General features: G+C 48.0%; 1 protein-coding gene across 3 annotated transcripts in view; it reads right to left on the bottom strand.

Moving 5' to 3' along the window:
• RREB1 (ras responsive element binding protein 1) overlaps positions 1-14382 on the bottom strand; it is a 126197-nt gene extending 111815 nt beyond the window's left edge. For 2 of the 3 annotated variants that reach the window (XM_080338521.1, XM_080338520.1), the window contains exon 1: positions 14117-14382. Coding sequence is in view for 1 of the 3 variants with exons in the window: in XM_080338520.1 (XP_080194646.1) it covers positions 14117-14156 (40 nt within the window). In the remaining 2 variants the exon portion in view is untranslated. Of the gene's footprint in view, positions 1-13358; positions 13991-14116 lie in introns of those variants that run through there. The other variant, XM_080338522.1, reaches the window with a different exon arrangement.
• Between the last annotated feature and the right edge of the window lie 202 nt (positions 14383-14584).

The raw sequence follows: 14584 nt of genomic DNA, 5'->3' as shown, positions 1-14584 counted from the left end.
AATATATTAGCCCCAGCCATATTTTACAATGCTGGTAGTATTTGAATGTCATCTGTTTGTGAACCAGGTTTTTATGTGGGTTCATCTTTGACAGGAAGCATGATCTAACAGTGAAGACAGAGGACTGGATTTAGAGCATTTGGGTTCTTTTGCTCCCTCTGTTACTGTCTCCTTCTATGACCTTCAGTAAATAAATTCTTCATGCCACTGTCCCAATTGAAAAGAACGTTAATAGATGCTTACTCGATCCCATACAACTGCTGTGACCCTGTGTCATTTTTCCTAATTACTACAAGAATTCTGGAACGATGTAGGAAATGTTAAGCGGACTTGTGAAGTTAACCTGAGTTAGCAAAAAGCAAGAGCCTCATACAAGAGCAGAACACCCTCCTCCTCAAACGCCTATATTACGCTGGTTTTCACGACGGAATCTCTGCAGCTTATTATTACACTGGCGTTGATGGTGACAGCATTTTGCAAATTCAGCTTTGCAACAAGGCCAGAGGGGCTGGCTTACCCCTGTCGCCTAGGTTTGTGCACCGCACACCACGTGCAAGCAATTCAGGCACGACTTCTGTGTTGGGGTAACACCACAAGACTAGCAGCAGGACTCTGCTGGCACAGGCCTACTGGGAAAATCAACTCCCCAGCTGTGGGAAGAAGTAAGGCCAGTGGAGACTGCAATCACCATGTCACCCTGGAATCCAGTTTCATGGCCAGTTCAACCTCGTTCTGTGATTGAGCAGCACAGCTCTGGAAAAGCTGGTATCCTCTTCCCTCAGCACTTCCAGCTACACGTCAGATTCTCTCGCGCCTTTCGGAAACTACTGTATTAACCACTACATAGGAAGAAGCGATCTCAGGCCCAAGAGGAACTCGCATTCATTCAGTTTGGTAATTCAGAGGGGTAATTTTACACTGTGCATCCCACGTCACGGAGGTCAGACAGCCCCGCCGCCCTTAACCACGCAGAGGCTCCTGCCATCAGGGAACCTCGGTATCAATATAGGAGGAAAAGACAGCTTCAGTAAAAGCCACGGGTAATGCAAAGCACCATTCTCTCTGGAACAACACAGGGGAGTGGAAAGGAGCTGCGAACAACTGTGTTCTTCTGATGTGCATTCCCTTCCTCTGCTCAAGCAAGCGCAGGAGGCCAAGCGAGCACACATGACGTGCTCCCCGCAGGATGCCACATCCTGCCATATTTTATACGGCATCCCAAGGCAAGCCAGACGCTTTCCAAACACAGTATGATGTTTGACAGTATGATCTGTCACAGTGTGACAGGTTCTCAGAGACAACATAGGGGAGAGAGAAGAGAATGGCACTGACAGATTTATCCAACAGCACCAAACTGTTCCTAGCCACGCTCCTCTTAAAAGGAAAAAAAACAAGCAAACAGACACACTGCAGACACACACAAATTTTACAACACGTATTCTTTCTGCTCCTTGCTTTCAGTAACTTGTTCTACTTTTATGAATTTCTCCTAACTCTCACTCACTCATCCAAAACCTTCCCATTCCTATAAAATCAGAGGTCTGTTTTCAAGAGGAGAGAGAAAAAAGAATGACGGGGGTCCTTTTGTGTACTGTTTACTTCTTCAAACCTGCTCCCAGCCCTGCTCCCCCTCGTCCCCCACACGCGGTGCGGCATTTTAAGGAGCACTGGTTAGGCTGACATCAGTGAGGCTCCGGGGGCCATCCAGGCAGCTGTTCCTGCTCCTGTGTGTGGCTGAGAGCCAAGTCGCTCTGCCTTTTTGGTGATGTTCCCTCCTGCCGGCTACCCCCTCTCCCGCCCACACGTCTGCAGGGTGGGGCGAGGTGGCCACTGGCAGCTTTTACAAGGAAACCTAAGCGAAAAAAAAAAAAATATATATATATATAAAAAAGAAAAGGTGGCTTTTATTTCCAGCCTCTGGTCAGAAACGCTTAGCAATTTTTTTGACAGCGTGCTGTGGCGTGAAGGAACTGCAGTTTTTCTTCCTGAACACCCGAGGCCCAAGTCGCCCTTAGGACTTTGTCACCTAGAGGAGGAAAAAAAAGCACGTGCTCTATCCTCCCTCTGCCCATGTGTGGGGATGGCCTGCCAGCATCGGAGACTGGCCCGCAGGCCCCGCTCCGTACAGCTGTTCCCCTATTTTAAAGCAGACCCATTCTCGGAGGCAGCTGTTCTCCAGCCAAATGATGATAGCAGAGCAGCAGAAAGCTCAACCAGAACAACTTGAGAGCGCAAAGAGGGTGCGAGACATCTTCCAGATGCAGGCAAGGGGCCACTGCAGCACTTCTTCCCTCCGGTGCTCCCTGCAAGGGCAGGAAACATGGCCGGGGCAGGTGAGGTGCACCAGGGCACTTTTTGGCCCAGAAAGCCCCATGGGCACGGGTTTTAGGCAGCTGGCTGTCTGCAGCCGGTAACCCCGGTGGCAAGGAGCGTCCCTGTGCTGAGCCACAGCCAGATGCAGGGAGTGAAGAGGTGACAGCCAAGCCAACTTCACGTACACCCTCGGAGCCGGCAGCTCAGACCCCATGTCAAGATTAGGAAAGTATGCACACACTGGAGAGAGCACATGAGCTGCTGGAGTGCTTTCGTTTAACTCTTGCAGACACTGCACGTCGAAGGAGTGCGGGTCCACGGCCACGTTTCTTGCCATCTCTCTTCAAAGCCAGCTCTTCTCGGGCCACAAGACCTGCGACATGTGCTGGGGCCGAGCAATACCTGCTCGAGTAGGTCAGGAACTTAAGTCAGCGAGATGAGTTTGAAGCTGCAGCTCACACGGGTTAAAGATTCTGGCTTCTGTCAGGAATACTTTTTCTGAAAGTTAAACGCAGGCCCCAGTCTTGAAACACTTCCCTTAACTTCGCCCATGCCAGTATTTTGACTTAAATGGGACAACCTACTTAAGTAGAATTATATCTCTGTTTAAAGTGTCTGCAGGATCAGTGCTTGGCGTGATCTAGACTTCCCTCTGACATACACACATACCCCCCCCAGCAAATTTACAAAACACCCTGAGAGCCATCAGGCTAAGCTGTGTTAAGACAAGAAGAAAAGTATAAAGACAATAAACCCTACCGCAGCACATTTAAAATGTACATCTGCATATGTTGTAGGATGATTCACCAGGGCAGGGGAAATAGGGATGCCTGAAGGCTATGGCTGGAAGCAAGAGAATGGTCCCTAATAGTTTGTCTGGGCAAAGAGGAGTCTCGAAACCAAGCAGATCTGTACACTGTCAGCACCAGACACACTGGCAATTCTGCCAGTCACTTACAATTTTTTTTTAATTTCACCTCTTCTAAGGGATAAGTATTTAAGTAATGCTAGCAATCCCAAATTGCAAAGAAACCCCCATTTAGCCAAGAAACAAACTCGACCCCTTCCTTTGCTGTACGCAGCACAAAAGCAGCAGATACGAACAGGAGTTTCCCTGTAACAAACCAGTCAAATTCATTCAAATCTTCCCGAAGCGCGGCAGGGCAGAACCCATTCCTGTTCCCAGAGCTTATTACAGTAACATGACTAAACACGCTCAGCAGTCCAATGCGATAGGATGCATCCATTTGCTGATGCCAGAGGAAGATGCACGTCTCTTCTACATGGCACTGCTCTCACAGGCTGCTTTTCAAAAGATGTTTTGAAAAGCGACCTGCTGCGTACATTCTTAACAAGTCATAGTATCACCGGCTGTACAAGTGTTTGACCTCTGCTTGCTATGCACTGTGGACAAAAATGTGACATCAGCTTATTCCAACCTTAGTAACACCAAACTGCTCCTACAAAGCTGGCTGGAACAGGCTAGCGACAACACACCGATAAACTCCCAGATGGACTCCTGGAGTGCTGAAAATGCAACTAGTTTAGTACGTGAGCCCACGTGTTTTAAATTTGAGTTGGTTTAACCCAAGTAAGTAACCCGATTAAAATGGGAGTCTTCTCTGGAGGTCTAATTTCTAGATGTTTCCATTACTCCATACGCTTTCATGTTGTATAAACATAACAAATGATACATAGATCACTGTTTGGATGATTTAGGAATTCAGTTTAAAGCTACAACACAAGTCACTCAAGGCAAGAGAAGTAGATTACTCTGTGAAAGGCAGGAGCCAGCAACGGCACTTCATTTCAGCCTTGGGAAGGTGACGTATTGAGTGGGGGTGACACCTTTCTATTCCCAGTTTCTTCTTCTAATGTCTAAGTTTCAGAACCTTGATATTTGTCATTTTTACATGCAGACCGAAAGCAAAAGGGAGAGAGAAGGACATGGTCTGACTGTGATGCTTTAAAACATGTACTAAAGCTAGGAGTGTATTTGCTTCTAAACTAATCAATGTGGATACCTGAACACGTGTATATACTCGCACCTATATTGCCTAGGGAAAAAAAAAAAAAAGAAAAAAAAAAGAAAAGAATCCATCCCTTGTGTGCAAATTAGGCGTTTATGACAGCTGCCCAAATTCTGCCTTGCAACCAAAGCTGTTTATACGCAGACACCTCAGCAGCAGTAGCACAGGTTCCCAGCATGCCTCAACCTTGATATCTGGAAAGGCTCTGCTACAGGGTAAGAAGATAGTTATAATTAAACATTTATACTGAGGTAGTGCCGAGCAGGTCAGTTCCACAACGTGTTAGGTGGCTTTTCAAAACTTGGTAATTGAATGCTGATCCCTGCCCCAAAGAGTTTACAGTGTAGGAAATCAAAGCATAACACTTGGCATCTGTATACTGGGAATTAAACAAAGACGACCACCACCAGCTCATTTCTCGGGTCTTCAGACGTGGCAGCTCGTATAAACATCCATTAACAGAAATAGTGGAAATTTTTAAATCAGCAGTCTGGACTTTCATAATCCACATCTGTGCTACTGGGTTGTCCAGCTCTGTTTGAATCACGAGCTGGGACAGGAACTATAGCGTGCAATTTGCACATGCTGCTGGCATCTTCTTGTCCACTGTAAATCATTTTTGGCCCAAATACTTTTTAGCAATCGTTTTGAAAAATACAGTGAGCACACAACGGGAAACATTTACTGAAGAGTCAGACAAGTCAGACAGTGCAGGCATGAGAGAGGCTGTCAATGCACGAGGCCGAAAGTCAGGCAACAGCAGATCCTTCTGCACAGGGTCACCCCATACGCCAGGACAACCCCAGGCAGGCATCAGTACATCTCCTATGCAATACTAGCACATGTCAGCTATCAGGCAGACCACAGCCACATGCAAGCCAGTGGCACTGCGAATCTACTCACCCACATCTTTTCCTATGGAGATTAAGAGTTACGCAATGGTGTAAATAAAAACTCTGGCCCCAAACACACAGGGGCCATCTCTGCCCCAGATCCATCCTCGGGGAGAATTCTCTACATTCCCCATTTCCTGCAGGGAAGGGCAGGCCTGGGAAGGACAAGTCTTCCTCCCATTCACCAGGGCAAATATACACTAGAAAGTTAAAGTACAGCCTCTAGGATTTAGAAGAAGGATGCAGCAATGGTCCCACTGTTTCAGCGATGCTCAAAATCAGGGCAGAAGACAATTTAGTCAAAATAGCCTATTACACCTCAAATTCAGTTTGCTATTTATCAAGCAAGTTCCTGAAACAGATGCACTGACTTTGTAACTACATCTGTTGGAATTTCAAGCACCAGAAAAATACAAAGACACTATTAGTGTTTCAGTTTTTTAAAGTTTCCTGGCATCTTTCATGCTACAAATGCTCAAGAGCTTTCAGCTGTATGTACCCCACATAAAATCTTACTCCAGTGAAGCCTGAAAGAATTTTGCTGTTGATTCAAATGAAGCCACGTTTTCTATGTAAGCCACTTCTACATACTAGTTACACATCTATTGATTTACTAAACACATAATAGCAACCATACCGGGGCATGATCTGTGTTCACCTTGGCCCACTTAACTGCTCTGTGAACACCTTAACTTTTGTGCATTTAAAATTAATAACTTTACTATTTATTTCTTTTTTTTTTTTTTTCCCAAGGGAAAAGGGAACCATGGAAAAATCTCCAGTCACTAGAATTAAAGAGCTTACAAGTTCCAAAAAGCTCTGCAAATACAGATTGAGAATTCCTTCAACTACAGGTAGTGGGGATGCAGCGTTTACAGAATGTACCAGTTCCTTCCAGCAGAGCCTATAATCCGCATGGCTTCCTCCCAAGGTAACTGGCATCCACTCCAAGGTACAGATCGCTTCACCCACCCCTAGAAATTCACCCTCTGTTTAGGTTGAACGTGGTGACCACTTCACACTCAGCAAAAGGATGCTGCCATTTACCAGAGAGGAATGGAGACAGAGGATGGAGAAGATTTCTCCCACGGAGAACTGTAGGAAGCACTGATGTGAAAATAAATTCGTCACTATTTAAAGAAAAGCACAGTTTCCAACAATAAACTGAGTTTACGCCAGGGAAACAGAGGCACTGTGATACAGCCCTCTTTACCCGTTTGCAACATGGAGAGTTAGGTTCCTTACAGTTCAAAGATTTCCAGGACATCTTACCAAGCAGAAAAGCCACCTATCTGCTGCAAAGGCTGGAAATTGCTCCAAGACTTGTTCCAGAAGCTGCCAAGGACCATAGTTTTGAACTTTACTTGGAAACGTAGTAAGATGTGCTAAGTGACATCTGGCTGGGCCATCTGATAAGGACGAAGAACAAGTGGTACCTGCAGCTGTCAGAAAAACAGACCAAAAGACGCCCACCCTTCAAACCAACTAAGTACAAGGCCTAAGTTACATCTCTGTAGAAAAGGACTTGTCATTGCACTCATAGTTCTTCCCCTGGAAAATGACAGTCAAACCTCACCAACGGAAGCCCTTAGTAACCCAGCCACATCTCTTCCACAACCGGCTTCTACCCCACTTCCTGGGCCTTCCATCCAACAGCATCAGGACGTATAGACAGCAAAATATGTGAGTTGTTCTGCAAGTTATCCGAGTGAACACCAATTCAGGGTACCTTAAGGCTTTTGCAGAGAAGGAGGGGACAAGCAGGCAAGCACATGCATAAGAGGCCACAGCCACCTGTTGTCCTCAATACAGAGGTGACCGAATCAACATCAGAAAAAAATGCACCCGCGAATGAAGAACAGCACGCAGGTATTCATGTCCTGGCTGTTTCTCATGTTCTGCAAACACTAAGAGCAATGAGACATCATGAACTCAATTAAATGAAGAAAGTGCATTTTCTGTAACTAAAAGAGGAACTTAAACTAGGCTCTTTCCCCCACCCCAAGCTGTGAGTGGTCCAAATTAAAAGTGATGTTGCTCCCTAAAGGAAATACAAGGAAGTACTGCTGTTTATTGGTGCAAAATCCAAAGCAGCTCTCTCTTGCCCGAGCCGTAACGTTAGCAGTGTGAAGGAGCATGGCCTGAACACGGGAATGGAATTTATTGCTGTGATGCAAGTGCTCTGAGCAAAGCACTCCCAGGGAGATACACCTGAACACTGACATCACCTGCTGTACGAAACGGGACTAACAAGGGCTCAAGTTAAAGCCAGCTAATCATGCACGATAAAAGCAAAGGCCAGCTACACTTCAACGTGAATATGTTGCTTCCCTCATGTTCAGAAAGGAAGCACATAACTAAACTAACTAAAAAAAGGTTTGTCAACGGCTGATCATCCTCCATTTTCAAAGGATGGGTGATGGCAGCCACACATGCCTGAAACACCTATGAGTACATTTGTGCTGTTTCAAGAAAGCACATGCTAACACCTGCTAAAACACCCACCAGGAGACGACATGTGGAAAAGTCTTATATGTATCAGAGGCTGGCACTTCCACTATTAACCACGAAATACATTCATGTTTTAGAATTGAATTGGCAAGTCACTCGGGCACACCAGCATAGAAAATGTCTAAGATGCTTAATGTACATTTTACCCAGAGCGACTTAAAAGTCAAAATGCCATTTTCCAAAGCTGACAGAAATTACACTGGGAAGTCACTTGGCCACTGTGTGCAAGCAGTTCTCCCACACTTTTTGAGAGCTCTACACAAATAACATCCTTCGTGGAAATGGATCTTCAAAGAAACTTCAGACACCAAGATGAGGGAACATCTTCTTCAAAGGGAAAAAGAAATCTCGAAATCCTGAGATCAAATAAGTAAATAATTAAACAAGATTAAACACAAAATTTTTTGCTCAGGAAAGTTAGGTGCAGGAAAACAGTGGAATCTGAAAGGTGCATTCCACATGTTTCTTATGGGAGGATTGCCAAAGGAGATGAGGGAGGTAATCAGGGCCCAAAAGGCCTCTCTCTCTAATGGTCCTTGGAATCCCTATTTTAGTTCAGGAGCCTAACAACGCCCCTGGGGGATTTTGACAACTTTTCTTCTCCCTTGCTGTAGCACCTCTGTGGATGGCTGGGACTCTGCAGGTGAATCCTGTTGTTAAAACAGCTGCCTTTCTCTGCATCTTTAAAGAGGTATTCAGATTCTCTTGGCCTTACTTAGTTGAATCACTCTGAATAAACAGTCTCCACCCACCAACTACTTCTTTTGTGTAAAGCACCTATTCAAAGGCAACCACCTTTATTGATTGCTAGGCTGGCCAACCTGAAAGCTGAAATACCACTATTAAAAAAAAAAAAAAAGCAGGATACACCAGAACGCCTGTGTTGTTTCTAAAGGAAGCACAGGTCCAGGCAGTGCTCAGTTACATCAGGACAATTCCCTTCTGACTGCAAGAGGCTGCTCTAACAGGTTTAACACCAGCACAGCCACGAGCCAAGCGTCCCTTCTTCAAGTGGCTCTTTTTCCTTTAGTCCGGGCCATTTTCCTTGTTCTGACCCTGTTCTAGCACAACACAAACACGCCACCCAACAGGAGACCACGGCATATGCCACAGCTAGCAATTATTTGTACTCTTAATATTTCATAATAAGGCTCTAAATAGCTTTTGTCACCTTGCTCTGAGGGAAGGGGGACAAGATGCTCTGGTACTGGTGCTCTTCTAAGTCACTGGCCCTCAAATGTTGCAATTCAAAACAGAGGGGCAGGGTGGGGTGGAGGGAACACCTTCAGGTGGGAAAAACATCATGACTGGCAGACATCAAAGATAAGCCATCATCAGATTTCTTGCACTGAGGAAGAACAAAGAGCCAATGCTCCTGAAATTCCTGTTCAGAAGTACCCCAGAACAGAGCCAGCACTTCCCACCTCAGCCAACCTCACCTAGTTTCATTTGTAATCAAACGCTGATAACCAAACCTGGCCTGGCAAAGTTCTGCAAGTTTCAAGCCCTTGCTGGCTCCACACAGACAGCTAACTTTTTAGTGTATCACAGGCACAGCATTTCCAAAGACACCTTAAGTCTTGCCTTTGAAATCAGTGCCTATAAAGATGCTCCTAAATAGGGGTGGGGGGTGCTGCAGCTCCCGTAGGTGCCGGTTTATGTAGGATACTAAAACAAACAAACAAAACAAAAAAAACAAACCACAAACAACACGCACAGAGAAAGGATTCTTCATACACCTCTCCAAAGAAAATCTGCTTTAACAGCTGGACAACCACTTGGCGACTCAGATCTCCCACCTCAAAATAAGAAGCAAACTGTTGCATGGTCTCCGAAAGCGATTTCTTCTCACCCTCAAAGTTTACATCTGCTCCTCAAGACACTTCCCAGCAAAGCTGCAGGGCACCTGAGCACTCCATCCACGATGAAGCTGTACTCAAAAGAACTCGAAGCAGTTCCTGGCCCCTTTCCAAGCTGCAGAATACTCTTGAAAAAGCGTATTTTAAAGCTGTAATTCCATGACTGACCGTCTTGCTTGAACTCAGAAAAGAGGTAAAAGAAAGATACAGAGCAACAGGCATTCTCACTGCCTTCATGGGAACCATCCTCCTCTACAAACAATTATCTCCCAAGAAAGAAGCTACCACATCCTCAAGGCAGCCGTCTCAAACTGGTCCAGTAACATGGCCCAATAATACACTCATTTTAAAACAGCCTTTATTGCACTGAAAGAAGAAGACATGATTTCACATGTTTTAAGAGTGTACACCTAAAACACAGATTTCCAAACTTAGACATCATTCATCAAAAAGTTAAAAGGGGCTTTTTCTGCACATGCATAGATTACAGACTAACAGGATTTACTTGTTTTCTGCCTGTTCCTGGGGAACCTTTGCAGTTCCTTTTTTCCCAAGACCATCCCTACAGGCTGCTATCCAACATACATCAGATGCTCTTGGAGCAACAGATAACTCCAGAAGGACATTTGCAAAGGCCACAAATCAAGATTTTGCCAATGCTGGCAAAATTTAGGCATACTGGGGAAGGATGGAATTACTCCTGTATGTGGTTAACTTGAATACTCGACACAGTCCCCTGGAAAGCTTTATTCATGCATTTAAGGTTTTTGTTGTGTGGGGTTTTTTTCCCCCGTATGTTTTACTATCAAAAATAGTATTTTAAGTCAATAAAAATTATTGCCTCTTAAAAAGTGAATCCCTTACAAAAACACTCAGGTTAATTTTAGCATCCTTCTGTTTAGCTGCTTAGCAACACTTATCCTATGACCTTCTAAGCACCACCTACTTTTACAAGGGATAATGAACATAACCAAAGGGATTTATCTATATGTTTTTAATCTATGCAATGTAAGAACATGAACAGTTTTTATTTAAATTAGAAATCCCACTGAAAGCAATACAAACTATTTCTGCTTAAGAAGAAACTTTCACAGGCTAAAGTCAAGCTACTCTTATGATTGCAGTGTGACTTCAATGCAGGCAAAGTGATAAAATCCTTAAGGACCGAGAAAGGCACTACCAAAGTCAATGTTTGTATGCCTTGGGAAACATTGCACTTGCCTTTGGTACCAAAGGAGATTATCGATATTACTAACAGATGACATTCAGCTTTCCCAGTTTTGGAACTTCAAGAATCTCCTGACGCTCAGAACCAAAAAGCAAAGCCACTTGGTCAGAGGGTCACTGAATATTGTCAAGAGTTAAGAATGGGCATACAACCTGGGTGAGCTGAGTCAGAATAAGATGTTTCACTACACTGAAATACACAAGCAAATAAAGCTTGAAACATCCAGGTCCAAGTGAAAAAAAAACCAACAAACAAACAAAACCACAATACCAACGAACAAACAAAAAAACAGAAAACAATCAGCAAACACCTTGTTATACTCTATCTTAATATCAAGCCAAATATATATATTCTTCAAGGTCATTAGTTATTAAAAGAAATGTGTAAGGATGGCTACATAACTTGGCATTACTGATGCATTACTGGTGGACAAACAACAGTTTGACAACTAGAAGCTGCATGGGAAATTAGAGCAGAAGAAAAGTTTACTCGATTGTACTTTAAGGATGGTGTTTTTCGAACTACACAATACGAAGTCAGTTCCAAATACAGCTGCCAGGAGGAGGAGGAGGAGGAAGGTGAAGGAGCAGAGAGGCCACACTGAGCCGAGCACAGCTGCCCTGTAGCAATAGAGGAGGCTGGATGTGTCTTTGCCGGCAGGTGAGGGAGAGCCCTGGTCCTCTGATTGATTGGATGATGGATTCATGCTGTTTCTGGGTTTCTAACAAACAAAAGGCCTATTCTTCCCTGGATGTACCCGACTCCCGTTAAGGCTAATAGGCATTATGCAGGCACACCAAGAAAAGACTATATACCCTTAAGTCTTCAAAGAGAAAATTAAAACCTAAAACAAATATGGCTGGCCTGACCCTGAGTCACTGCATCCCTTTCACGCACGCTGACCCTGTGGAAAACAGGAACTGCGGTAACAAAACTCGGTGCTTATGTCAAAACGACAGACCTCAACGAAAAAACTTCAGCCATCATAACAGCTGTCTACTGTGTGCTGCAAGGGTGACAAGACAGCGTTATTTAGCAACTGCTCCTGTTGTTAATAAGCAATTTTTTTTCCAAGGCACAGGGCTGGAGTCTGTGTTGGAACAGTAAGAAACATCAACTGCATCTGCTCTCTCCTACACCACTGCTCCCAAATCACACTGAACTAGACGTTTAACTACTTTCTCAAATAGGTAACCACTCTTAATCTTATCTACAACAGAAGACGGGTGAAACAGGGAGTCGGGATTAAAACTGGACGGTTGTGTTTCCCCCCCCCCGGCTCTCCCTCCAGAAATCATTCCAGTGGTTCCTAAGCGGGATGCTGGCTCCTCGGCGGGCAGGACCAGAGCATCAGCTCCGGGCCGGACACCCCGGCGCGGCCGTGGGAGGGCGGCGAGGCGCGGAGGTGCCGGGGCCTCCGCGGGGCACGCAGCCGAGCTGGGAAATGTGCTGAGCCAGGAGAAGCCCTCTCCTCCTCCTCCTGCGCAACCTGGCGAGGATGCCGAGCAGGCGAAGATATTGGAGACCGGGGAAAAAAGTTTAAAAAAATAAAAATAGCAGGGAAAAAAAAAAAAAAGGCCAGCGTGCGTGCGGAGGGGAGGCGGGGGAGAAGTGCAGGGAGAAGAAGCCAGAGGAAACTTATCTGCGACATGACAAAGTTCAATCCACCGCCCTCCCTCCTCTGCTGGAAAAAAAAAGTTGCAGCATCTCGGCGCGCCACGCTCCCCGGCCCAGCGCGGCCCGACCCGGCTCTGCCCAACAAGAACCGCGCCCGGCCCGGCCCGCGCCCCCCGCACCGCCGGAGGATGGGGAAGGGGGGGGAAGAAGAGGCCAGCCCCATGCATGATGAGTGGGTGGGAGGATCTGCCTCGCATCCTCACCGAGGCCCCGCGGAGCCGCCGGGGGGGGGTCCTGGCCCGTAGCAACGGCGATGGGGAGCGCAGTCGCCTGAGAGACGGGTCGCGGCTGGCTCCCATCCGCACCGGGCACCGCGGCGCTGGCGGCCCGAAACTTTGTTTTCATCCCAAACACCGCCGCTGCAGGGGGGGTCTCCACCGCTCCCCCCGCCAAGACGGAGGGTGAAAGGGGCGAAGGCGGCCACGGACCCCCCCGTTTCACCCACCCCCCCACCTCGGATGCTGCCCAGCTCCTTCCTGTAGTGGTGACGCCGCCCGGGCGTCCGTGCCCGCCGCTGGCCCCGCCGCGCAGGGATGTGTCCCTGGCACCGCACAAAGGCAGCGGGACTGGGGGGACCCGTGGGGGGCAGCGCAGCCCCCCTCCCCCCGGCCTGGTTCCCCCGCCACCACCGCGCAGGCCGGCACGGGAAAGGACACGCACGTCCCTACCCTGGGGCGGGGGTAGGTGGAGAAAGAGGAGGAAAGGGGAAAAAATAAAGAAGAAGAGGAGAGAGGAGAGGGGAAAGGTACCGGGGTGCCAAGGGCAGCCACGGCCGGTCGGCTCCGCCGGGGGGGGGTGGGGGGAGCGGAAAGTCAGCGTAGAGATGCGCGGCGCAAGCCTGCTCTACCTGCAAAGAAGGGGCGCCTTCATCCCAACTTCCCAGCTCCGGCTCGGCCCTCCCGGCCGGGAAAAGCGGGCAGGGGCCGCCGCGGGACCCGCTACCACCGCCGGCAGGAAAATAAGCCCGAAGGAAAAGTTAAAAGGCAAGCGGCTGCGGGCTCGGGAGACGGGGGCGAGCCGGGCTAGAAGATGTTGCTTCCTCGCAGCCCCATCCAAATTGTGGCGGTGGCTGGTTAAAAATAAACTTTGCAGCAGGAGGGGGGGATGATCTGGCCGGATTCCTGAGCTCAGACGGTTTAATATGGATGAGCATCAGGTCCTGAAGGCAAAACGCCGCGGCTGGTGCTGCTGGTTGGTAGAAAGTCTGCAACAGGGAAGGGGAAAAAAAAAAAAAAAAAAAAAAAAACAGGAGCTGCGGAGGGAGGAGAGGAGAGGGAGGAGCGGGGGAAGGGAAGAGGGAGGCTGCACGAACTCATCATCATCTCCACCGCTGCCAGCCAAACTTTTTTTCCCTTTTTTTTTTTTTAAAAGGAAACTTTTTCCTCCCCCCCCCACAACAAGCATTTCATTTTTTAAAGAAGTCGCAAGACCAGCCGACACGCTGCAACGTCCTGACCCCAGCGCCTGCCCCCTCCCAGAAGTTTATTTTTCCTCCTCTTTCTTCCCCCCCCCCGCCGCTTAAGAAAAAAAAATCCCTCCGGAGTTAAGGCACGCTCCTGCCCTTTGTGAGGGAGCGCGGCGGCCGAGCAGCGCCGCGGTACTTACGCCGGACTTTGCTGGGGCTGGGCTGCTTGCGCCGCGACATGCCGGGAGGATGGGCCGCCGGGGGGGCGCGGGGGCGCGCCGTGGGGGGAGCGCGCACGGGAGGGAGCTGCAAACTTGTTCCGGAAAAAGGAATCAAAATGGCGTTTCTGTGGATGTGCAAAGTTCATCAACTCCGCGCTAACTTCCCGTCCTCCGCGCCTCCCTGGAGGGGAGAGATGGGCACGGTTAGGGACCCCGCCGCGCCGCGCTCCGCGGGCGCCCCCGCCCCCTGCCCGCCCCCGCGCTGCCCCGCGCACCCTGATAAGGAGACACATCACGTGTCGCTCGGGCTCCTCTCCCGGGGACGCGCTACCGCGGCGGCAGCAGCCGCCTGTTGCAAACAGCATCTCTATCTCGCCCTCGTCGCGGGGAGGGAGGGAGGGAGGGAGGGGCGGCTCTAAGGAGAGAACTCGGCACAACTTTACCCCC

The sequence above is a fragment of the Nesoenas mayeri genome (genome assembly GCF_963082525.1).
Source record: "Nesoenas mayeri genome assembly, chromosome: 2".
NCBI lineage: Eukaryota > Metazoa > Chordata > Aves > Columbiformes > Columbidae > Nesoenas > Nesoenas mayeri.
The sequence above is the reverse complement of the archived record's forward strand: the minus strand, read 5'-3'. Positions and strand labels throughout refer to the sequence as shown.